General features: G+C 42.3%; 2 protein-coding genes across 17 annotated transcripts in view; one reads left to right on the top strand and one right to left on the bottom strand.

Moving 5' to 3' along the window:
* The window catches only part of DYRK4 (dual specificity tyrosine phosphorylation regulated kinase 4), a 42,265-nt gene that overhangs the window by 8,616 nt on the left and 7,247 nt on the right, over nt 1-26,402 (top strand). For 4 of the 16 annotated variants that reach the window (XM_055281036.2, XM_055281035.2, XM_063639883.1 and 1 more), the window contains 10 exons: nt 1,680-1,706; nt 8,326-8,406; nt 9,667-9,777; nt 10,502-10,640; nt 12,345-12,508; nt 15,506-15,642; nt 15,947-16,087; nt 18,404-18,542; nt 19,078-19,159; nt 24,552-24,724. In XM_055281036.2, coding sequence (XP_055137011.1) covers nt 1,680-1,706; nt 8,326-8,406; nt 9,667-9,777; nt 10,502-10,640; nt 12,345-12,508; nt 15,506-15,642; nt 15,947-16,087; nt 18,404-18,542; nt 19,078-19,159; nt 24,552-24,724 — 1,194 coding nt within the window. Of the gene's footprint in view, nt 1-1,679; nt 1,707-8,325; nt 8,407-9,447; nt 9,466-9,666; nt 9,892-10,501; nt 10,641-12,344; nt 12,509-15,505; nt 15,643-15,946; nt 16,088-18,403; nt 18,543-19,077; nt 19,160-24,551; nt 24,725-26,402 lie in introns of those variants that run through there. The other 12 variants (XM_055281033.2, XM_055281032.2, XM_055281042.2 and 9 more) reach the window with 8 other exon arrangements.
* Nucleotides 18,538-24,564, bottom strand: LOC129483508 (coiled-coil domain-containing protein 181). Its single transcript, XM_055281043.2, is given in 5 exon segments — nt 18,538-22,121; nt 22,124-22,379; nt 22,381-22,535; nt 22,538-23,049; nt 23,051-24,564. Coding segments are annotated over 5 exon segments (1,302 nt in total). The 5' UTR covers nt 23,092-24,564; the 3' UTR covers nt 18,538-21,783.

The raw sequence follows: 26,402 nt of genomic DNA, 5'->3' as shown, positions 1-26,402 counted from the left end.
ATGCCCTATTCATTTGGCTAACACGGGGTAAAACCTTGATGCCAGTGGAGGGTCCCTATCCTTTCTGCTTAGCTGGCAAGGATCAAAGAACTCTCAGGAAAACGCTCCGTGTTGTATTTATCGCAACTGCCGGCAGGGGGAACAGAGGCCCTTTGGTCCTCAGTCATCTCAACCAGTAGGCGGGAGGACGTCTGGCTTTTCTACATCTCAGTGTTGCCTCAGCTGGTTTCTGGGGACTCGAGGAGCTAGCTGAGCTCCAGGATCACAGGTTAGGCTATGCCAGGAAGAGAACCTGGGAGAGAGTCCTAGGGAGGGAAGCTGTTAATTTAGGATATTACACTACAATCTCCCCGACAACTACAAGATGCTACAAAGCACATCCGGAATCAAAGCACATCCAGAATTGGGAACACCCAGGGAAGTTTTAAAGACTACTGAAATCAGAATCTTTAGGGGTCATAGACTTTTTTTTTTTTTTTTTTTTGAGACAGAGTCTCGCTCTGTCGCCCAGGCTGGAGTGCAATGGCGCGATCTTGGCTCACTGCAAGCTCCACCTCCCGGGTTCATGCCATTCTCCTGCCTCAGCTTCCGGAGTAGCTGGGACTACAGGCGCCCACCACCATGCCTGGCTAATTTTTTTTTTTTTTTTTTGTATTTTTAGTAGAGACGGGGTTTCACCGTGTTAGCCAGGATGATCTCGATCTCCTGACCTCGTGGTCCATCCGCCTTGACCTCCCTAAGTGCTGGGATTACAGGTGTGAACCACCGTGCCTGGCCTATGGATATTTTTTAAAAAGTTATTTTCTATCATATGGGGATAGGTGTCCATTCCATCACCAGGTGTGAGACCTCAGGTCATTAAGTCTCTGATATTTTGCTGTTTGTGAAACTGGAATAATTATTCCTACATCCCCTGATTGCAGTTACCACTGCAATTAAAGGAGGTAAGAGAATGTGAGCTCTCTGGCTGGCACATGTTGGAAGCCCGATAAGTATTGGCTGCTTTTATCTTTGCTCTATCTCTCCCTTTAACAGAAAGGGGTTTCCTGTAAGAGACAGGCTTATCAGTGAGTGTCACACAGTGGAAGAGGATATCCGAGGGTCATTCATTGTCTCATTTCCGTGTCTCATCAGCACTTCCTATACAAAAAGCAGGAACAAAACAAAATCCTGATCCGACCGTTTGGTGTTGGGCAAAGGAATGGAAATCAGTTCAAGCTGAAAAGACAGCCAACAGCAGAGATGTTAATTGCTAGTTCTGTCTAGGTTTTTAGGTTGGCACACTATTATTTATGGTAATGCATTCACCTGTTAAATGCAAATGGAAGACTCGAACTAGAAGAACTTGTAAGTAATGATCATTGCAAGTTAACATTAAAACGTTTAAAATAAAACCATAAGCAGCCAATCTAGAATCAGTGGCTCAGTGAAGATAGGCATTTACTTCTTTTCTTTTTATTTTATTATTATTATACTTTAAGTTTTAGGGTACATATGCACAATGTGCAGGTTTGTTACATATGTATACATGTGCCATGTTGGTGTGCTGCACCCATTAACTCGTCATTTAGCATTAGGTGTATCTCCTAAAGGCATTTACTTCTATATAATATCTACATTTGGAATGGATTTGGGGCCCTGAAGGAGAGTTTTACATAGTTTTCCCCATTCTTTCCTAGGGCCCCACTCTTTCTGAGATCTACATGGTAAGTACCAGTTCCTTTGTTCTGCGTGTTCATTGGTGCTTTAATTTCCAATCAAAGAAAGGAGAACAAAGATTTGAAATTACCTTTGGTTTCTGTCAAAGGAATGTGAAGTGAGCAGGAATTGGCGGATGGGGGGGCATGTTTCTGAGTACAAGAATTAATCAGAGCAATAGTTCCTTCTATTGAAAGCTTCAGACCATGACAAACAGAGTATCAGTTCGACGTTGGAGGTGGGGATCAGGAGATGTTCGGAATGCAATCCCTGCCCTCCCGGTGTGTGTTACAGCAGTGTTTGTTCGCTTCTTTCAACAATGTTGAGGGGGTCATCACCTCCATTTTACAGAGGAGGAAACTGAGATCCAAAGAGATTTATACAGCAAGGCACCTGAAGTCATTCTGGGAATAAAAGCTGAAATCAGGATTCAGATTTTATTCTGTAATTCATGAATGCTTTTCAAGAAATAATTTTTATTAAGTGTTGAGTATATATAAAATAATATTAAAGAAATATGTGTAAGGTATAAAGAATGATACTGCAATACAATGATCACCCTTGTGTGTACCCAACACAAGGTTTTAAGAAAGCAGTCCCAGGCCCAGAGTGGTGGCCCACGCCTGTAATCCCAGCACTTTGGGAGGCCAAGGCGGGTGGATCATGAGGTCAGGAGATGGAGACCCTCCTGGCTAACACAGCGAAACCCCATCTCTACTAAAAATACAGTAAATTAGCCGTGCTTGGTGGTGGGTGCCTGTAATCCCAGCTGCTCGTGAGGCTGAGGCAGGAGAACTGCTTGAACCTGGGAGGTGGAGGTTGCAGTGAGCCGAGATCGCGCCACTGCACTCCGGCCTGGGCGACAGAGCGAGACTCCATCTTAAAAAAAAAAAAAAAGAAAGAAAGCAGTCCCATGTGTGTCCCTCCCCATGGTATCTCATCCTGTTCATTGTCGCCTCTGAGATAAATACTCTCTTGAGTTTTACATCTATTATTCCACTAGTTTTCTTTATCTGTTTCTAAACCTTCTAAGCTATGTATTGGCTCATTTTGCATGTTTTTTTAAATATATATGGAATCATACTGTTGAGTGTTCTTCTGCAACTTGCTTTTTATGCTCAGTGCAAAGCCAGTGTACACTGGTATAACATTTGGCTGGGTTTCACTGGGATTGATTAGGCCTCTTCTGTTTGATCATTACCTGTGCCCCGAGTCTTTAAATACTACGAATATCACCTCTGTTCTAGGAACACTGGTTATCAATTAATTTAACTGCCATGTTTCATTATACAGGAACACTACATTTTTTATCAGTTTTACAGTTAATGGACATTTTGTTTTTTCTTGTGTGTTTGCTATTTATTTATTTTTTATTGAAAAGTTTTTTTTTTTTTTTTTTAGACACAGTCTTGCTTTGTCACCCAGGCTGGAGTGCAGTGGTGCGATCTTGGCTCACTGCAGCCTCCGCCTCCAGGGTTCAAGTGATTCTCGTTCCTCAGCCTCTGCAGTAGCTGGGATTACAGGTGCTCGCCACCATGCCCAACTAATTTTTGTATTTTTAGTAGAAACAGGGTTTCACCATGTTGGCCAGCCTGGTCTCTCAAACTCCTGACCTCGAGTGATCCACCAGCCTCGGCATCCCAAAGTGCTGGGATTATAGGCGTGAGCCAAGGTGCCTGGCCATGTTTGCTATTGAAAATGATGCTGCTATGAGCATTCTTGTGCATGTTCCTTAGTGCGTCTGTATAGGCATTTCTAAAGTGTCTTCCCAGGAGGGGAACCGCTGGGTAACAGGATATGTGAATGCTTAACGTTACCAGATAATGACAAACTGTTTTCCCAAACATTGGTGCAAATGTACCTTGTCACCAGCAGTGTGCACACACTTCAGTCATTCCACATCCTTTTTATTACCTGATATTGTGTGACTTTTTAGTTTGCCAATTTACTAACAATAACTTACTGTGTTGTTTTTTTTTTTTTTCAAAATGGAGTCTCGCTCTATTGCCCAGGCTGGAGTGCAGTGGCACGATCTTGGCTCACTGCAACTTCCACCTCTCAGGTTCAAGCAATTTTCCTGCCTCGGCCTCTTGAGTAGTTGGGACTACAGATGCATGCCGCCACGCCCGGCTAATTTTTTTGTACTTTTAGTAGAGACGGGGTTTCACTATGTTGGCCAGGATGGTCTTGATCTCCTCACCTTGTGATCCACCCGCCCTGACCTCCCAAAGTGCTGGGATTACAGGCATGAGCCACCGTGCCCAGCAAATTTATTGTATTTTAATGTGCATTTTGATGATGATTGTTAATGAGATTGAAACTTTTTAAATATATTTATTGGCCGTTTGTGTTTCCTCTTCTTTGAAATACTTGGTCATGCTTTATTGTTTAAGTATTTTTCTGTTGTGCTGTTTGTCCTTTTTTACTGATTTACAGAATATTTTACATATTCTGTCTACTCATCCTTTGTCAGTTGTATGTGCTGCAAACACCTTCTCCTAGTTGTTGGCTTGTCTGTTTTTTATTTATTTAATTTTTAAAGAGCACTTTTAGGTTCCCAGAAAAATTCAGCAGAGAAGTACACTTTCCATATACCCCATTCCTCCTTACAGTTTCTCCTGTTATTAACATTTTACATTCATGTATAGTTGGCACAATTGATGAACGAAGATTGATACATTATTATTAGCTGATGTTCATAGTTTACATTAGAGTTCCTCCTTTGTGTTGTACATTCTAGGAGTTTGACAAAGGCATAATGTCATTTGTCTACTATTATAGGATGATACCGGATAGTTTCACTGACCTAAAAATACCCCATTGTCCATCTATTCATCCTTTCCCCCCACAACAAAATCCCTGGCAACCACTCTTTATACTGTCTCCTTAGTTTTGCCTTTTCTAGAATACTGTATAGTTGGAATCACACAGTATGTTGCCTTTTCAGATGGCTTTTTTCATTTAGCAGTAATGTCCTCCATGTCTTTTCATGGCTTGATAGCTTATTTCCCTTTATCAGTGAATAATACTGCACTGTATGGATGTACCAGTTTGTTTATCCATTCACTGACTGAAGGACAATTTGGTTGCTTCCAATTTTTTAGCAGTTATAAATAAATCTGCTATAAGCATTCATGTGCAGGTTTTTATGTGGACATACTTTTTTTAGTTCATTTGGGTGAACCAAGGAGCATGATTGCTGGATTATACGTTAAGGCTATATTTAGCTTCATAAGAAACTGCCACACTGTTTTCCAAACAAGCTGTACCATTCTGCCTTCCCATCAACAATGAATAAGACTTCTTGTTATGCCACCTCCTTGCCAGCATTTGGTGTTGTCAAAATGTGGTTTTGGACGTTCTAGTAGGTGTGTAGTGGCATCTCATTGTTTTAACTTGCAATTGCATAATAACATAATATTGAGCATCTTTTCATATGCATATTTGACATCTATATATCTTATTTGGAGAGCTGGTGTTTATTCAGATATTTTGCTAATTTTTAATTGGATTGCTTTCTTATTGTTGAATTTTAAGAGTTCTTTGTATACTTAGACACAATCCCTTCTCAGATATGTGTTTTGCACATATTTTCTACCAGTCTGTGGTTTCTCTTTTCGTTTTCTTAACAAAGTCTTTTGCAAAGAAGTTTTAATTTTAATGAAGCCCAGCATGATCATGCTTTTTTATTGTAGCTAAAAAGTCATTACTGAACTGGAGGTCACCTAGATTTTCTTCTATGTCACCTTCTAGAAGTTTATAGTTTCGTGATTTCCATTTAGGTCTATGAGCCATTTTGAGTTAATCTTTGTGGAAGGTATAAGTTCTGTGTCTAGATTAATTTTTTTATGTGGATGTCCAATTGTGCCAGCACTGTTTTTGTTTGTTTGTTTGTGATAGGTCTTGCTACATTTCCCAGGCTGGTCTCAAACTCACGACCTCAAGTGATCCTCTGGCCTCAGCCTCCTTGAGTAATTGGGACTACAGGTGTGCACCACCATGCTGGGCTTAGTGCTATTTGTTGAAGAGATGCCTTTCTCCATGGAATTGATTTTGCTCCTTTGTCAATGATCAGTTGACTATGTTTGTCAACTTGGGTCTATTTATGGGGCCTCTGTTTGTTCCATTGAACTATTTGTCTATTCTTTCTTCAGTGCCACACTGTCTCGATTGCTGTAGCTTTATAGTAAGTCTTGAGGTTGGGTCATCAGTCCTCTAACTTTGCAGTTCTTTAGTTTTGTGTTGGCTACTCTAGGTCTTTTCATTTCCCATATGAATTTTAGAATCAGTTTGTTGAAGTCCATAAAACAACTTGCTGGGATTCTGATTGGGATTGTGTTGAATCTACAGACTACGTTGGGAAGAACTAATATCTTAATGATATTTAATCTTCCTATCATGAACATGGAAAATATCTCAATTTATTTAAATCCTCTTTGATTTCTTCAATCAGAGTTTTGTAGTTTTTCTCAGATAGATCTCATACATATTTTGTCATATTTATAGTTAAGTATTTCAGTTTCTTGGGAGTGTTAATGTAAATGGTATTGCACTTCTAATTTCAAATTCCAATGGTTCATTTCTGTATATAAGAGAGCAATTGACTTTTGTATATTAATGTCTTTTATCCTGCAGCTTTTATATAATCTTGGGTTTTCTTTTTACTTTATGTTGTTTTTAGATAAACAGAAGTAATTAATTAAAAGCAGGTAAATTTATGGCATGCACTTTTTGTCTTAATAAATCATTCCCTACTCTGAAGTTATACAGGTATTGCCTTCTAAAAGTTTTATGATTTTGCCTTTCATCAGTTCTGAAAAATTCTTCTAGCCATTTTGTCATGATCTCTTTCATACTTTTTCTCTTCTTCTGAAACTCAAATTAAACGTATGTTAAACCTTGTTTTATCCTCTACGTCTGTAATCTCTGACCAGATTTTTTATCTCTTTGTCTCTCTGTGCTGTTTGCTGATTAATTTCTCCAAACCTGTCTTTTCCAGTTTATTCATGCTCTCTTTGGCTGTGTATAATATGTTATTAAGCCCATTCATTTAGTTTTTAATTTCAACTGTTACATTTTTTAGTTTTGAAAGTTCTAATTTGTTTGTTTTTAAATCTGTTCTGTTATTTGCGTGGAGTCTTACACTTTACTCACATTTTTAGGCTCTTTAATTTCTTTAAGCAAGTTATGCATAGTTAATTTATAAGTTAATTATAATTATAATTCCAATAGTTGGATATTATGTTTGGAAATATAAGTATTTGGAAATATTGGGGGTGATCTGATTCTGGTGTTTATAGTTTTTGCTAATTCTCACCCACGGCACCTTGTTGTCTTGTATCTTTTAACTTTTTACTAGTCTTGTTTTGTGGAAAAGGCAGCTGAGCCTGAGAGAGTATGAATGGTTTGCCAAGGCCACACAGCCAGCAAGTGGCAGAGTAGTCATGCCAGTCAAAACCTGTCTGACTCTGAGGTCTGTGTACCTTTCTCTATCCTGTGAGGCCTAATGACCCTTGACTGATGAACTCTTTTATAAATCATCCCATACGTGATTATTGAGAGCCAAGTGTTGTTTTTGGTGCTGGGATACAAAAATAAACATGCACATCTCCTTCTTTCACAGTATGCACAGTCTAGTGGGAGCACAAACCACAAATGGGCAGGGCACAGTGGCTCATGCCAGCACTTTGGGAAGCCGAGGTGGGTGGATCACGAGGTCAAGAGATTGAGACCATCCTGGCCAACATAGTGAAACCCTGTCTCTACTAAAAATACAAAAATTAGCTGAGCGTGGTGGCGTGCCCTGTAGTCCCAGCTACTCGAGAGGCTGAGGCAGGAGAATCGTTTGAATCTGGGAGGCAGAGGTTGCAGTGAGCTGAGATTGTACCACTGCACTCCAGCCTGGCGACAGAGCGAGATTCCGTCTCAAAACGATAATCATAATCTCATCCTAAATAATAACAACCACAATGTTACAAGTTCACTGTGCTCATTACAGTTTTTCAAATGGATATTACAGTAAATCCATACCCATTAGATAACTCTTTATCTGTGTACTGTACACATTACGTCCCCTTCCTCTGCAGGGTGCTTGCCACCCTCTGGGACACACTGCTCTAGTATTTTGGTCTTCTCCTCCTCACCCTTTCTAGGTGTGAAGTCTCTTCTGATCAGGGCACTGGTGTCCAGGCTGGGTGCCTGTGTTCCACTGGGTGGGTTCCACTATGGCACCTTCAGAGCCACACTCAGGGTGAAAAGACTTCCAGGCAAGGCAATGGCCATTTTCCTTTCTAAAGAGCAAGAGTAGCTCGGCTGTTACTCCTTACCATGTCCAGGGTCTCTAGTTAAGATTTTGTTGGAAGAAAAGGCCATATGGATTTTTTTAAAGCACGAACACCATAGGCCAAGCACATCCAGGATGAACACTTTGGGAAAGATCATTTGTTTGGATAATCATCCATTCATACATTCATTGAGTACTTACCGGAGCCTCTCTTGGCTCTTCCCAGCTTAGGGGTCAGGAGAGCTGGCCTCAAGCATAGTTTGTTTATTGTAATGTAACAAAAATATGCAGTGTGGGATGAAGCCATGCCAAGCACTGTTCCTATTTTCTTCCACTTGATCCAGGTTGGAAGCAAACCTTCGGTTCAAGTCCAGAAGCCAACTTCCAATATCAAGAACTCCAGAATGACCCAAGTCTTTCATAAGGTAGGGAGTGATGGTCAGCTCCTTTTCTCTAGGAGAGAATGAGGAGAGGTGAGTGGCCAGGGTAGCTTTGAACAGGCAGTTTTGGCCAGTTTATCATAGCATGTATCATAACATGATGACAGCACTCTATCCACATCACCACGCCCCATCTCCACATGATTTTTTAAAATGTTTTTAATTTTTGTGGGTATATAGTAGGTGCATATATTTATGGGATACATGAGATGTTTTGATATAGATATGCAATGTGTAATAATCACATCATGGATAATGGGGTATTCGTCCCCTCAAACATTTATCCTTTGTGTTACATACAATAAAATACAATTAAATTACTATTGATTACAGTCACCCTGTTGTGCTATCAAACACGAGGTCTTATTCAGTCTATGTTTTTGTACCCATTAACCATCCCCATCTCTCCCCCGACCACTACCCTTCCCAGCCTCTGACAACCATCCTTTTAATCTCTGTCTCCCTTGATCCAATTGTTTGGATTTTTAGATCCCACAAATAAGTGAGAACATGTGATATTTCTCTTCCTGTGCCTGGCTTATCTCACTTGGCATAATGATCTCTAGTTCTATCCATATTGTTGCAGACGACAGGTTCTCATTCTTTTTTATGACTGAATAGTATTCCATTGTGTTTAAGTATCACATTTTCTTTATTCATTCATCTGTTGATGGATACTTCGGTCGTTTCCAAATTTTAGCTATTGTGACCGCTCTCCTGATTAATCAGTCAATCAATCCGTGCAGGAGGGCAGGGATCCAAGTGAGTAGGTCAAGTCAATAATGTAGTCATAGAGGAGATGGAAACTTATGTTGCACTGAGGAAGATTGTGTGATATAACAGGAAGAACTTCCCTGCGTTAGGGTGGTAAGATATTGGAGTAATAATAATACTGGCCAGCACTTACAGAATGCTCTCTATATATTGAGTCATTTACCTCACAAAAGCATTATGAGGTAGGCCCCATTGTTGTTTCCATGGTAGTGATGAAATAATTGAGGTTTCGAGAAAGAGTCAATGTGAGCTGTTGAAAGCCTGCAGCTAGTAAGTAGTAGAGCAGGGACTCAAACCCAGAGCCCGTGTGGCTGTTGACTCTGCTGCTCTGGAATCTGCATTTCTTGCCAAGAACTTTAAGAACAGGTTTATGTCCAGATTGGGGTTAGGCTCATTCTCGTTGGGGGATTGGGAAGGGAGATGTTTTCTTGCCCAAGACTTTTGTAACGTATGCAATTTCTCCTTCTACAGAACACCAGTGTTACTTCACTCCCCTTTGTGGACACCAAGGGGAAGAAGAATATGGTAAGCTTCCCACACATTAGCAAGAAGGTCCTGCTGCAGTCATCCCTGCTGTATCAGGTGAGCGCAGACGGACTGGACCCTGAGAAGGCAGTTGAAAGACCTGGTTTTAGTCCAAAGCCAGTTTTAGAAAGGCCGAGGATGGTGGGGAAAAGCACAGTATCCGCTGAAGAGGCGGGTTCTAGTCCTGTTCTCGTTCTTTACAATGACTATAAGCTCGAGCAAATAAGTCCTTGACCTTTTCTTAGCTACAAAACGGGCCCTCTCTAGAGCTGTCAGGAGGATTCACTGAGAAAAGGAAAAATGAAGTGCTGGTGCATAAAAGGTGGAACCATACAAAATATTAGTTTCCTCCCATGTCCTCCTACTTCTTTTGTGTAGGGACCAAATGAGATCATATGTGGGAAAGTGCCAATTGAAAGAGGTGTCACACACACAGAAGTCCACGTGCTCCTGGGCAAGTCACTCTGTCTAGTTGGGAACTCACCTTCTTAAGAGCAGCAGTGAAAAACTGTTCCCATCTCTTCCTATAGTGAGATGTTGCTGGGGTTGTCAGCGGCATACTGTAGGGTACAGGGGTCTCCCCAGGATTACTGTGAGTCAGACAGACGCCTCCTTTGGGAGAGAGGTGGGGAGAACCTACTGTCTCTTAATCACTGTTTTCTCCCTGGAGAGGTAGGTAAAGAGCCTGGCTGAGGGTGGGTGTCTTTGGTTAAATAAATGGTTTGTGGCCCCCAGGAGAGTCCTAAGTAGTTATTTATTGCAAACCTCTTTTCCTGGACAGGAGAATCAAGCTCACAATCAGATGCCGGCCTCAGAGCTCAAGGCTTCAGAAATACCTTTCCACCCTAGCATTAAAACCCACGATCCCAAGGCAGAGGAGAAGTCACCAAAGAAGCACAAGCTGCCTCTGACAGCGGCAGGTATGCCTTTGGGGCAGTAGCAGGGTGGCGGGGTGGTTATGGAAGGTCAGGGTGTTAAGAGCTAAGCTGCGCTGGAGTGAGCTAAGCTGCCAGATGTCAGAGTAGTCAATGAAGGCAGGGAGCCAAGAGGAAAGTAAAAGTTAAGCGTTGAACCTCTGACTGTGGTAGTATAAGCAAGAGGCTGAATAGGAGGCTGAATTTCCCCCATGGAGTGGCTCTGGGCAAGGGCGGGATGTACCAATGCAGACAGAAGGAAGTGTCTCATTTGCCTAAGGAGCCCAGACAAAAGGCTCCTGTCATTTTATGGACCCAGGGGCCAGGGGGAAGGCATTGAGAGAGTGGAAGGGCTGGAAGTGGAAAGGTACTGAATACTGAGAGCAGAGCAAAGGGTGCTGAAGCTTGCTCCTTCCTCTTGATAAGGAGGTGTTGGAGAGGAGCCTCTGTAGGGGGATCTTAATTAGAAATGTAGACATGTGGAAGAGCACGGCCAGCCAGGGGTTTCAGTCCTTGGCTGTAGCTTCCTCCAGAGACTGCAATGCATTGGCTGTGCACCAGCTCTGGTGCAGGGAGGGCAGCTTTGCCCATGAGGCTTGCCAGGTGAAGCCTTTGTGGATTGCCTTGTGGTCAGGCCTGAAAGATTACACATGGGTTTTTGGCCAGTAGCTAGACTTCTAACGGGGTTCAGAGACTCATAACCTACTAGGATGCAAAGGAAGGGAACCCAAATCCACCGAGCATCCACTATGTGTGCCATCATCAGATGCTTTACAGCTGTTCCACCACAGCTTAGAAACGGAAATTGGTGCTTGTTGTTCTTAAACAACTCCAGGAACTATGCATGAAGAGATAATTTCAGTCCTGAGCTAGTTCTGCCTTTACAGAGCTGCTATCTGGCCCCCTGCTATCTGATGCTTTGGCTCTGTCCTCTGGGCAAAGAACATGCCTTATTCAGCTTCTACCTGACTGCCCTTCACATATATGAAAACAGAAGTCTTGTCCCCTATAAGTCTTTTTCTTTTTCCTTGCAGTTCCCTCTCTAACGCTTCAGCAGTTTGTCAAATAATATGGTGCCCCCTGTCCTAATCCTAGTTCCTTTTCTCTGAGAATGCTCTAGTTCATCAGTTACTGTGAATTTTACCCCTGACCATGCACCAGAGCGCCGATGCGATCTGGCCGGTGTAGAGAAGTCCTAACTCATAATCTCTCCTCGCAATCTGAGGTCCTTCCTGATTCAGCTGCAGATTTGAGCGTGAAGCCTCCTGGGCCTTTAATGTTGCCTTTATGTTACCTGTCTGGCCCTGCAGACATTACAGTTCTCAAAGCCTCTCAAGACAGACTAATTATAGCTTAATTCCACATTAACTTGGGCGACTTGCCACCTAAACTGTATACTATTGTTGACACTAATTTTACTCCTGGGATTTTTACCCGCGCGCTGCTCCACCCCCAGGTTTTTGGGGACTGAGCTCTCCCTTTCCCTGTCCTTGTGTGCTTTTCTTGATTTGTTGAAATAAATACAAGACCTTGACATTTATCCTTGTCATACTTCCATCTCGTGAGATGCCAGATGCAGGGTCCTCAGTGAGCCACCCAGCTGGGGAACAGGCTGATGGCTCGTGACCTGGAAGGGATGCCATCGTTTGCATCCGGGGCGAATCCCACGCTGCCTCAGCTTAACTCACAACTGTAGTGTCTTTCACACAGAGGCCCTAAAGCTTTTTAAGAACCAGCTGTCTCCATATGAGCAAAGTGAAATCCTGGGCTACGCGGAGCTGTGGTTCCTGGGGCTTGAAGCCAAGAAGCTCGACAGGGCTCCTGAGAAATTTAGCAAGACGAGTTTTGATGATGAGCATGGCTCCTATCTGAAGGTGATGGGGGTGGGGGCCATGGGAACCTGCAGGGGCCTGGGGACAAGAGGTAGTCTAGAAAGGAAAAAAGCAGGGGTATTTTGTAGTATTTGGTGCTGATATGTTGGAGGCTAGATGTCCTGAAGTATTCTCGCAGTGCCAAACCAAAGAAATACCATGTTTGACAATGGGGAAACATGCAATTTAGTATGCAACATACTCTACGAATGGAAGACTGATTTTCCCCCAGGCGTAGCTGGGGTGGCCGGTTTGCAACCTGAGTGAGCTCCCCACAGGTTCCTTCCCTGAATAGCCCACTGCAAAAGGCCAGACTGAAATAAGGAGCAGTTTCCCCAACATTCCCTTTTTTGTCTCTTCAATACGAGCCCCATACATGGACTCTTTTCTATTTTATAGTAGATGTCACTTCCCCCACAGACAAAAAAGCTTTTGTCACTGTAGACCCTGGTGCATAGAGCTTAATTTCATTCTGTTTTTAAGAAGTTGATCCCAACAGCTCCTCTTCCTCCTCCTCTTCTGACTGTAGCCCTTGGCTTCCCCAGGACAGTGCCTCTTCCCAGCCTTAAGGTGAAAGCTGAGCAGTGAGTCCCGGGGCTGAGCATGTTGGGATGTGTGCTGCTTAGTCCACTAGGCTGTGGGCTGTTAGGAAGCTCCTCTTCGGAACATTTCATTGCAGCTTGGATTTAAGATACAAGATGAGTCTGATGGCTCATAGAAGAGGCAGGTTTTACTAATAGCATTTAGGGCCGTGTTTGCCTAGCATTACTGTGAACACAAATCACTTGGAGGATCTTGTTAAAACGCAAGTTCTTATCCAGCAGGTCTGGGGCTGGGGCCTGAGCTTCCAGGTGATGCCTGTGCTGCTGATCCTTGGACCACACTTTGAGAAGCAAGGATTTCGTTTCTGTCACACAGCTGCCTTCTAGAGCCCGGGTTTTCAGTATTTTCGGTCAAGCATCCCTTTGGGAGCCTGATAAAAGCTATAGGTCCTCATCTCAGAAAAGACAACCTGCGCATACGTAAAATTATAGGGGGTTAGTGGATCCTAGTTTAGGAATCTCCAGTATAAATATGTATATATATTTTTTGAGATGGAGTTGCCCAGGCTGGAGTGCAGTGGTGTGATCACGGCTCACTGCAAACTCCACCTCCTGGGTTCAGGCGATTCTCTTGCTTCAGCCTCCAGAGTAGTAGGGATTACAGGCGCCCGCCACCATGCCTGGCTGATTTTTGTATTTTTAGTAGAGGCAGGGTTTCACCGTGTTGGCCAGGCTGGCCTCAAACTCCTGACCTCAGGCGATCCATCTGTCTTGGCCTCCCAAAGGGCTGGGATTACAGGTGTGAGCCACTGTGCCCAGCTGGGAATCGCCAGTATAAATCCTAACTCTCATTCAGCTAGACCTCCTCAACCCCTCCCTCCCTGCTCCCTCCTCTGCTCCACCCTACTTGAGCCTAGGGTCTCTGGGGAATTCCCTAAGGGTGTCAGTACTACTTTTAAGTTAATTCATTGGAACTCAGTTCTTCAGTCTCAAATCTTAGAAAAGCCTTTTTTTTTTTTTTTTTTTTTTTTTTTTGTGGGGCATTGTGGGGAAGAAAGGGACCATGTGTGTTCTCTGTAAGTTCAGAATCACCATCCTTATTGCATTCCAGTACACACACAAATACATACTGCACACAGCCAAATTCCCAAGCAAGCAGCATAGCTGCATTCTCACTTTATTTTGTCAACAAATGTTAATTGAATGCCTATGTATTGATAATCTATCACAAACTTGGGCATCTACTAGACTCTGGAAATATAAAGGAAGCCATCACAAATGAATACAAAATGGTTCTTGCTTTCAAGTAACCATAATCAATGTCAAAGTTGACATGCGGACGAACAATTATGACACAAAGTGGTAGTATGCAGAAGGCAAGCACAAATGCTAAGAAAACACATATGTAATTTTATAGCAACATGTGTGTGGATCCTGTCCCTGTCCTTTTCCCATACATTCTCATGACAGACCTTACAAGTAGACTAACCTACATCCATAGATCAGGAAAGTTGTACGTGTTCAATTCAGTCTTGATTCCTCCTGTATGAACAGACCCCCCAGCGCACATTCTCAAACACATCCTGAGGACTTGTACACAAACACTTAATCCTTCACCTCTCCCAAACTCATGAGTGTAACACTAGAAATTAGAGACCCACAGAGCTTGAGGACCTTAGAGATAATCTTATCCAGCATCTTCACTTTACAGACAACAGCACTGCAGCTCAGAACGGATAAATTGCTTGGCTAAAGCTGAAGTCTTTTTAATAGAACATTTTCTGTGGTTTTGATTAACCCCCTGCTCCCTAGTTTCCAGCATAGGGAGAGACGTGGGTGATTCTGGCTCTTGAAATATTTCTCTTCACCAAGAAAAGTCCAAGTTCTGTATTGCTAACTCCAGGATAGGATTAAATCCCAGTAAGCCCAAAGGAGAACCAAATTTGGCCAGGAAGAGGCAGAGGAGAACTAACGCCTTCTCTAATTGATAGAGACACATCAGGGGTCAGAAATAAAACTTTCCCCAAACCAGAGATGCTGCTTAACTTCAAGACTCATAAAATGTCCAAACTGAAAGGGACTTTCAGGGCCACTTTGTCCAACCCTCTTACTTTATAGGTCCTAAAACATGCAGAAAACTAGAGGATTAGAACTAGAACTACAATACTGGGACTAGATCCCAAGTTTCCTAAAACCATCCAATGTTCTTTGTGCTGCTTGACATGGATCAAGCCTGTGGGACTTTCCCTGGCACCACATGGGTGGCCCAGAATCCAGGCAACAAGCTCCCCATTGCAGTCACAATGAGATGAAGGCGAGAGTTGCACAAGTGCCCAGTGTAGTTAGAAAATTCCTCCAGGAGTCAGCCATAATCTGGGGATAGGAATGCCAGGGCCATGTGCCAGGAAGGCCTGGGAGCCCACGGCTTTGCTCTTCACCTCCGGCCTGGCTTCCACAGGTCCTGCATGATCACATTGCCTACCGCTATGAAGTTCTGGAGATGATCGGGAAGGGGTCCTTTGGACAGGTGGCCAAGTGCTTGGATCACAAAAACAATGAGCTGGTGGCCCTGAAAATCATCAGGAACAAGAAGAGGTGTGGCTTGGGGGACGACGTAGGCCACAGAGGAGGGACTGCCTGACTCTGGCCCCTGCAGAATGCCAGCCCTTCCTGACTGTGCCTCTCCCTCCGATCTTCCCTTTTGTTCTCCCTTTTCTCTTTCTACCCGTCTGATTCCATGAGGGGGCAAAGAGGAGGTGAGAGTGTGGCGTTTTTAGTGCTTCCTGCCACTAGACAGTCTTGTTGGGGTCATGGGGAGGGGCTGACTGCTGCAGTGGGACCTGACACTGATGTTTCTGTCCCCATTTCCCACCCTGCCTGCCACTCCCCATCACCTCAGATTTCACGAGCAGGCCCTGACGGAGGTGAAGATCCTGGAAGCTCTCAGAAAGAAGGACAAAGACAACACCTACAATGTGGTGCATATGAAGGACTTTTTCTACTTTCGCAATCACTTCTGCATCACCTTTGAGCTCCTGGGGTCAGCTGCCTTTTCTTCTTAACTCATTTTCTCTGGAAAAGTTACCTAAGTGATAGTGTTTGAGGTCAGAACACTAGATTTTTGTGGATGTGAATATTTAATAACTAGAATGGACATGACAGTCACTCAGTTATCCAGAATGCCCAAGAGCAAGGAGGCTGGGATGAAAGCAGGCCATCTTGTTATGCCTGTCACCTGCCAGCATACCTGTGATATACTTCCCTGGTGCTGGGTACTGAGCCAGGTGACATGACCAAAACAAGGCCTCTTTCCTCAAGAGCTAAACTGAAGTAGTCAACAAGGACATTTCTTTGTTTGCGATCATTTTCCACACTCATTGGCTTTCTGGCCTGATCGTGCAGAGGCTGAAACCCAAAGGAACAGGCAGCTGGCTGCTCAGAGTAAATAAGGACAAGAGCACATATTTTTGGTAAGAGAGCAGAGCCTGACTTAAATAGATTGGCATGGCCTGGCTGAATATTGGAGCTGACAAGGCATGCTAATTGCAAGGACATGCTAATTTGATTATTTTTCTCTCTGGGAAGACCATCTGATGCAATTTGTATAAAACTAGAAACCCAGAATGCATTTAGCAAAGGAGAATAATGAGGGGTGAGCTCTCAGAGTGTTACTGGATTCAGCAAGCTGGTAGCTCAGTGCCCCCATGACACCATCGCTGATGGTGAAATTCTAGGAACCAGCTACATTTGAATTAGCAGGTAAGGTGACACTCTCCTCACCATTTCTGGTTATTACAAAGCGTGGTCGAGTCTCTGATATGCAGAGGTAAATTATCTTCTCTGTGGCCAAACGGACAGCCCAGTCTGCCTTTCTTGGCTGTGAATCACAATGCACAGTTAGGATGTCATTGTGCTTGAAAGAGCTCTGGGCGGTCAGAGGGCCAGGGGTGTGCAGGGGGAATCCAAAGCTCAGAGAGATGAGGGAGTTGCCCAGGTGGCTAGTCAGGATGGGGCCAGAGCCAAGACTCACATCTCCATTGCAGCCCTCAAGAATGAATGGTGGCTGGGCCTGGTGGCTCGCGCCTGTAATCCCAGCACTTTGGGAGGCCGAGGCGAGTGGATCACTTGAAGTCAGGAGTTCGAGACCAGCCTGGCCAACATGGTGAAACCCCATCTCTGCTAAAGACACATCTGTACTAAAAACCCCATTTCACTAAAAACCTTATCTCTACTAAAAATAGCTGGGCGTGGTGGTGCGTGCCTGTAATCCCAGCTACTCGAGAGGCTAAGGCAGGAGAATCGCTTAAATGAGGGAGGCAGAGGTTGCAGTGAACTGAGACTGTGCCACTGCACTCCAGTTTGGGCAACAGAGCAAGACTCTGTCTCAAACAAACAAACAAACAAAAAAGAATGAACGGCTCTGACTGGGTATGGTGACTCACACCTGTAATCTCAGCATTTTGGGAGGCCAAGTTGGGAGGTCACTTGAATCCAAAAGTTTGAGACCAGCCTGGACAACACAGCAAGACCCTATCTCTAAAAAAACATTAAGAATGAGTGGCTTGCTAAATACTACCAAAGCTAGACGATCTTAGAAATGGAAGATGAGGAGGAACCAGCAGAAGTTTGCTGCAGAGCCATTTTGGGGTCATGCTCTTTCCCTTCTCTCCCCATCTCACAGCTTAAACAGAGGTTGCAACTGACAGCTCATAAATAAATGTTTCTTTTTCAAATGCATTGTATTAATATTAGTTTCTAACATTCGTAAGTCTGTAAACTTCATATAATATAGTAGGCTTCTGCCACCCTAGAGAATTTAAGATTCTCTGGCAAAAGCTAGCTTTCATTTCTCAAAAGAACAGCTAGGTGGGACCAAACAGCCACACTTTGGGTGGTGCAGGGGCTCCCTTTGGCCTCAGCCCCCATCTGCCCACTCTCTTGTTCCTTACTTGTCAGGAACCTGATGTCCTTAGACAGCCCTTATTAGGCCTGGGCAGGAGTGGCTGCTTGTTGGAGTGACTGGTGGGCTTCCTGGGTCCCTCGCAAGGGCCTGAGGAACTATGACTATTTCAGAAGTTTGGGTCAACCTCTTAACCCACCTGCATAACAAAGTGCTTCAGTGGCCTTGTCACATAAGGAATGAGGGGACATCTGAGAGTCTGACACAGTTTCACCCTGGGCCCACCGTGATTCAGTGGGAAAGCTGAGTCTATAAGGGCATGAAAGCCCTGCCTCCTGCTCTGAGGCTTGCCCGCTACTAGACAGAAACCAGGTGATACAAGATTGTTTGCAGGTTCAAACTCAGCCTTATATATTTTTTTACACCCATATGCATCACTTTTCCCCTCTTTTCCAGAATCAACTTGTATGAGTTGATGAAGAATAACAACTTTCAAGGCTTCAGTCTGTCGATAGTTCGGCGCTTCACTCTCTCTGTTTTGAAGTGCTTGCAGATGCTTTCTGTAGAGAAAATCATTCACTGCGATCTCAAGCCCGTGAGTACCACCTCCGTCCTCCCACGGAAACACTCTGGAAATACCCATTCTATTCCCTAGACTGTGTAGGAATCACAAACGCCAATCAAATCATTGCCTTTGACATTTTTTTTTTTTTTTTTTTTTTGGTGCTCTACTGTCATAGCAGTATATCAATGGAGGGCATTTAATGGGAATGTCGAACAAATTCAATCAATGGCATTTCTAAGGCCATGCAAGCAAGGCCTAGAACCAGGCGCCAAAGAAGATAAAGTCACAATTTTCAGGTGTTGCAGAATCAATAGGGGGAAAGTGACAAAATATATGCAAAAGAAACTCTGCAAATCAGTGACTATGAGGTCCAAATAAGAAACGCCTACCACAAGTCAAATGGAAAGTCAGAGCGGAGGATGATGGGATTTTGGAGAGGATGTGGGAGGAGGCCCAAGGAGGTGGTCATATTTGAACTGGGCCCTGAAGGATGAGGATCATTTAGGTAAGCAGAGGGCCTAGGGCAGCATTACCATAGCTTGACATATTCTTTTCTTCTCTCTAGGAAAATATAGTGCTATACCAAAAGGGCCAAGTCTCTGTTAAAGTCATTGACTTTGGATCAAGCTGTTATGGACACCAGAAAGGTGGGCCCCATGCCAGTCCTATCATCTGAGTTTTCCTATTGCAATTTCTCTCCCTTCACATACAAGGTCGCCTGGCTTCTAGCCTGCGCTCAGCTAGCACCACTACCAGTATGATTTTGAACAAGTTGCTTCACTTCTCTGAGCCCAAGTTTCCTCATCTATAATTTAAGAAAGTTGTATCCAAATACTATAAGGGTGCTTTCAAGCTCTCATATTCTATAAATATGGAATTATCCAAGAATAGTGAGTCCCAAAACTGACTAAATGTGTATCTGAATTGCTTTGGGGCTCTGAAAAATTGTAGTTTCCAGGGCCTCACCCCGCATGTTCCTAATCCAAATTTCTGGGAAGTAGCTAGGAGTTTGCACTTTAGAAACCACAGTCATTCTGAAGTTTGGAATTCACTGCCCCAGATCCTCTAGGTTTTATACTTTTTCAAGCTAGGATCCAAAAAAGTAGCTTGGAGTACATTTTCACAGCGTTTACTGAACTTTACCTAATATTGTGTTCTTTTGGCTTCTATCAGGTTTGCTATAGAGAACATGTACCATTCAACAGACATTTATGATCTGTTTTGTGTCAGTCACTGTCCTGGGTACCAGGAACAATTGTGAACATTCCCTGTCCTCAGGTTGCTTACTGTCTAATGTAAGAGACAGAAAGATAAAAATAATATGGTGAATACAATGATTAGAGATATACACAGGCTGTGTTAAAGATACACAACACAAGGACTTTGGGACCAGCTTTTAAGGTGGCAAGGGCTGTCAGAGGAAGCTTCCTGAGGCTGAAGAAAGGACTACTAGATGGATGTTTCCAAATATTAGGTGGATCAATTTTTTTTTCAGGGAAACACATTTACAAGTTTATTAACAAAGAATATAATAAGAGACACAGATGAAGAGATACACAAGGCAAAGTATTGGGAAGGGGTGTGAAGCTTCCATGCCCTCTTGGGGGCGCGCCAACCTCCCAACAGCACATTTCCCATACCCTGGAAGCTCTCTGAATCCTGCAGCTTGGGGATTTTTATGAAGGTGTCATCACATAGTCATTGAAGTTATTAACTCAATCTCTAGCCCCTTCCCCCTTCCTAGAAGAAAGGAGTTAGAACTGAAAGTTCCAAGCTTCTAATCATGGCTTAGTCTTTCTGGCAACCAGCCCCTATTCAGGAGCCCACCAAGAGTCATCTCATTAGAACAAAGACAGTCCTATCACCTAAGAAGTTCCAAAGGATTAGGAGCTCTGTGTCAGAAGCCAGGATAAAAGGTCAATTATTAGAACAAGAGCTACATGTAGAACCCCTACCACTCAAGAAATTAAAAAGGTTTTAGGAGCTCTGTGCCAAAAACTAAGGGTAGAGTCCTATATCTATTTCTTATTATGTCTCACACATGCTCATATACAAGCATGTATATTATTAGTTTGAAGAAAGAAATAAGTCGATGCATCACATACAGTGTTAGCCACTCACTCTCACATATTGTTGGAGGAACTATAAATTCATATTATCTTTTGGGAGGATACTTTTGCATCTTTAACAAATATTTCACTCTAAACCTTCAAAAATTATAAACTCCCCTCTGAAGAACCTCTCCTACAGATTACAGATGTTCCCATAGAATGTACATCTTCACTACTGCACTGTTAACTAGCACAACATTGGAACCAACCTAAACATTTACAAATGAAGAAGGGTTTAATAAATTAACGCTGTAATACCACGCAGCTATTTGAAAAGAGAGATTTAAATGTAATGGCCTAGACAGATATCCATGATGAAGTAAGTGAAAAAAACTGAATAATGAAACTTTTGACATGTAAATATATAAATATAAGGAAGATATAAAAGGATTTGCACCACACTGTTAAAAGTGGTTATCACTGGAGATGAGCCTGGAAGAGCTTAGGGTTGAATTTTCGACTTGTACTTTACATATAGATCTTTTTTTTTAGTAAGGATATGGATGATTTTCAAAATTTTCTCTTGGATTTTCAATTTTTAAAATTTTTTTAAATTAAATAATTTGGTGTCTTTAATTTGCTAAAGATTTACATAAGGTTTCTATATGTCTAGTCTTAAGTGAGACCAGTCTGTAGGGTTTGTGTGTGTGTGTATGTATCTTTGTCCTGTTTGAATACCAAAGTTACATCTTGAAAAAATGAATTGATCGTTTTCTTTTTTTTTTTTTTTTTTTTTTGAGACGGAGTCTCGCTCTGTCGCCCAGGCTGGAGTGCAGTGGCGCAATCTCGGCTCACTGCAAGCTCCGCCTCCCGGGTTCACGCCATTCTCCTGCCTCAGCCTCTCCGAGTAGCTGGGACTACAGGTGCCCGCCACCACGCCCGGCTAATTTTTTTGTATTTTTAGTAGAGACGGGGTTTCACCGTGGTCTCGATCTCCTGACCTCGTGATCCGCCCGCCTCGGCCTCCCAAAGTGCTGGGATTACAAGCGTGAGCCACCGCGCCCGGCCCGAATTGATCGTTTTCTATTTTCTGTTCCTTCAAAGTCTGAACAAAATAGGAATCATTTTATTTTCACAAGGCCTCTTAGAACCTCATTGGAAAGTCATCTGCATGTTTCATCTTTTGCAAGGGTTGTTCTTGAACCACTTTTCTGCTTCTTTCATAGGCTGATATCCAGACTCCCTTTTGTAATTAAGTTCAGCTTTCCTATCTGTATGAACTTATTTTTCAGGAAAGTTTTACTTACTCTAGTGTTCATGTCTTCAATCTGCTTTGCTTGCTGAATTCTCCTCATTTCTAAGACCTGCTCTCTTTTCTTTTGCAACCATGCTTTAAATACTATGTCATTCTCCCTCTTTTCTTCTTTCTCTTCTTCTATTTTCTGTTGCTGTTCCTCTCTTTTCAGCTTTTCTCTCTTTTGTTCTCGTTTTTGTAGTTCTTTCTGTTGAGGGGAAAGGCAGTATGTTGAGATCACTGATGAGATATGTGCAGACTGTCCTGATTAGATTTCCCATTCCCTTTACTTCGATCTGAGTTGGCAGCAGAGCTTGGACAAGTCTTGCGGTTGAGTGGTGGCTGAGGGATATAAGCCAACGGCTCTCCTGTTGATGAGTGAGTGACAGCATCAATCTTTGCTGCAGAATCTTCTTTCTTGATGCCACTGACAGAGGAGTTGGAAGATCTGCGTAACAACTGCTGAGGGTCATTTTCTGTACTATTTGCATTATTAATGGGAGGCAAATACCCCTGACTCTTCAATGTCTTGCAAATTCAGAAGTTCAAATTTTCCCTCTCTCTCTACCAGTATCATCCTATCCTTGTTTATTTCACAGCTTCCATTAGTAAGTGACAGCAGCAAATTTTCTTGTCCCAAATCATTGGAAATACATCACTGTGACAGTTTCCCGATGTATTTCTTTCATTTTCAAGATAACTTTTGTAAGTATTAGTGTCTTTTGGTGGAGGAACTTCCAGATCAACTAATTTGTCCTTGAGCTTAAGTTTTCACTCCCTTTTATCATTCATGGGTTCTTGATTCTGTAGAAGCTTGTTAGCTTGCACAATTTTCTCCATAATATATCTCCTTACTTCCTCATCCTCTTCCTCCTCCAAGCCTTTCTGGCTTTCTAGTTTGGACTCCTGGAAAGAGTTTTCACTATCTGAATCTGATATGGGATCCAAAGGTTGAATACTCGGTACCGAAATGAAGTCGTTTCTTCTTGGTGAGACCTCATCCCGCAAAGATTTGTCAGGATCAGAAAGCTGTTTGGTGTGTTCTATTACTGTTTCATTCTCTTTTAAGTCTTGGTTAATATTCTCTTTCTCCTCACAAGCCATCTCTGTTATGCTGGCATCACTTTTTTCATTTTCATTAGTTAACCCCTCCAGGTCCTTTTCAGACTCATCTTTGTATTCTTCACTCTTTTGAATCAGTATCTTTATTTTCATTCATTTTCCTCTCTCCCATCTTTAATATTTCCACTCCGCATGGTCCTTCCCTTCTCTCCCTCTGTTTCCCTCCTGTCTGTGTAAAATGCGGTGGCTGGGGTCACAGAGATGGCCAGGGGAGTTCTCCTCTCCTCCTCTTTCTAAGCTCTTCACATTGAGGCAGGGGAAACCCTGGCAACGGCCTCCACAGCAGCCAGGACCACATGCCATGGCAACAGCAGGCCTCTGTGTCCTCCATCTGGACCTCTCTCTGGCAGATCAATTTTTGAGGACATAAGACCTTTATGTCTTTTGTGTATGAATCCTATAAGAAATTCCAGCTAAAAAGTAATGCTTCCCACTAAGAACTTGTATGTTTTCCCTTCTCAGATGTTGAAAGCTGTGTAACTTTTCAGTTTTCATTTATCTTGGCTGCCAAGATGCTCGGAACTGAATTTGTAATTATTTTATCCTTGGTTTCTAGCAGTCATTTCCCCCTTTGCATATTTTCTGACTTCTTTTTTATCTTTATTTTAACTGTGAGGCAGTATCTAATATTGATACTAGAATTGGACTGCCTACTCTCAAATCCCAGCTCTGTCGCTTATAACTGAGTAACCTTGACATTTTAACCTCTGTATGCCTCAGTTTTCTCTTCTTTAAATTGGAGGCAATAATACTACTTGCTTCACAGAATATAAAGGTTGAAAGGGCTTATCTATAAAAGTACTTGGAATCGTGCCTGGCACATACTAAACATAATGTAAATACCATTAAATCCATGTCCTAAAATGCTCTGTGCATATGTACTTTGCAAAGTACCACAAATACATTTGGGAAGCAGGCAGGGTATAAACATTATTTTTTTAAAATCTCTATTTTGTTTTAAATCACAGAATTATGTTCTGACAATAAGCAATTTAAACAACAGAAAAGTGGTTACAGAATCCCTGCCTCTCCCCAGGTAACCAGAAACCCCAGTTATGTGGAAATAACGACTGTGTTCCATTTCTTCGACTTCAGTCTATTCATCCTCATCTGTTGAGATTTTTCTTTCTATACAATAAGTGCACATGCTATATTGAATATAAACTTTGCATGCTCCCTTTCTAACTTGATATGCCTCTTCCCTTGCCAAAAGTCACAAGACTCAGAAGCTGTCTACCTCAAATTAATCTGACAGTTTAAAAACTGTCTTATATTTGTCTTGTGTTTTGTTTGTTTGTTATAAAGTTGGCTGACTTAAATTCACTTTCCTACAACAATGCTTACGTTGGAGTTCGTTATCAATAAAGCAGGGACAATAACACCTCCTTTATAATCAGATTGCTGTGCGGATTTGATACTGTTATGTGTAATGAGAGTTCTAAGTGCTGGCCTGCTGGACTTCCCTTTCCCTGCCAGCGGGGACGCAGTCTAACTGAGAAGGTGTCCTGGGGGACAGTGCTCTGGAGAGTAAGGAGTTTTTCCCGTGAGTTTTCTCTTACTTTGCCTCCGCAGTATACACGTACATCCAAAGCCGGTTCTACCGATCCCCAGAAGTGATCCTGGGCCACCCCTACGACATGGCCATTGACATGTGGAGCCTGGGCTGCATCATGGCAGAGTTGTACACGGGCTACCCCCTGTTCCCTGGGGAGAATGAGGTGGAGCAGCTGGCCTGCATCATGGAGGTACGGGGAGGGCTGGCGGTCGGCTCCCACGGAGACCACGGGCTTGGCCCTCAGACACTGGGCTGCATCAGACTCGCCCAGGACCATGGCCTGCATACTTTGTTGTGGTTGTTGTTGTTGTTGGGTATTTCCTAAAAGTAGTTTTGAAATTGTGTACTCTCTTGTACTTTTCAAGTCGACATCTGACATTTTTATCATAAATTTAAATAGTTGCAGAGGATGTCATTTCCATCATATTGTAAATAGTGACATTTTAAAATGAAACTATTACACTGCTCTTTCAAAAATATCCGAAAGAATGCAAAACCAGACTGACATGACACCCGTTAAAATCTATCTGAAAGTATGTGAACGAGTTCTTAAGAGTTGTGCAATTATTTTACTTTGTTCTTTTTTCCTGTTTCTACTCTTTTTTCTACTTCCTCCACGGAATTTTATTCTAATTTAATATACGTTTATGTTTAGAAACTTCTATCAATCATTATAGCTTTAAAAATTTCCTGATACCGTAAGCTTCATGTGTAAAAATTTCTTTCTGGTAAATTACCATTAAAGTATATCTGGTGTGCAAATTTTGATAATTATTGAAAATAAAATGTGAAATCCTATTGGGCATACAGCTCTTAGAAAAATGAACAGAGCTGGGTTTTTTTTTTTTTTTTTCAAATTAATGCCTATACCCATAGGTGAATAATGCTTCTTGCTAGAATGCCTGGGCTCGGGATCAATGTTATTCCAATTGCTTGGTGGTGTAGATGTGAACCCAGTGAGGAAGCCTGTTCTAATTAATGTCGTATAATTCGGTGACTCCTTTTGAGTTCTATGTAAGAATCAAATGGTGATCTGTCATCTAAAATTATGTTTACCAACCTGTCAGCTGACAACCTGATTAAAATGTTGAAAACAAAGAATTGGAAATTATTTGACTTCAAAATATGTGTATTGTTCAGGCATTAGTCATTCATTATGGGAAATGACAGTTTTCTGGGAAAACTATCTCCTAATAGCAAGGCTTTACCAAGACTCATTATATGATTATTAATTTTTATCTATTATGCTTTCACTTGAAAGCCATCTTGTTATGGAAATAAATTAGACAAAATAGAAAAATAACCTTAAAAATTTTAAATTTTACATTTTAGGATTTTCCCAGTGAACAAAGATATTTTGTGTGCAAACACCAAGCTAGCTGGCTGGCTGGCTATCTATCTATCTATCTATCTATCTATCTATCTATATCTATCTATCTCTATCTATCTATCTATCTATCTATCTATCTATCTATATCTATCTATCTCTATCTATCTATCTATCTATCTATCTATCTATCTATCTATCTATATCTATCTATCTCTATCTATCTATCTATCTATCTATCTATCTATCTATCTATCTATCATCTTTGCCAAATTTCTATTTTCCGGATTGTCTCAAAGTTAGAGAAACACACATAGCCTTGAGAATGACTAAACATAGATAATTTCATTTCATGATTGAAACTAATAATAAAGTATTAAAATAACTTAGGTAAAAATAGCTGTGGTGGAATGAACACTGGCCTGCGAGTCATTAAACCTGGGGTCTTAGTCCTGGCTCTGTCTTTTTGACTAGTCATTTCCCGGCTCTAGACTATAAAATGAGGGGAGCAGAGAAGATGGCTTCTGAGGCTGATAATGAA

The sequence above is a fragment of the Symphalangus syndactylus genome, chromosome 5 (assembly GCF_028878055.3).
Source record: "Symphalangus syndactylus isolate Jambi chromosome 5, NHGRI_mSymSyn1-v2.1_pri, whole genome shotgun sequence".
NCBI lineage: Eukaryota > Metazoa > Chordata > Mammalia > Primates > Hylobatidae > Symphalangus > Symphalangus syndactylus.
The sequence above is the reverse complement of the archived record's forward strand: the minus strand, read 5'-3'. Positions and strand labels throughout refer to the sequence as shown.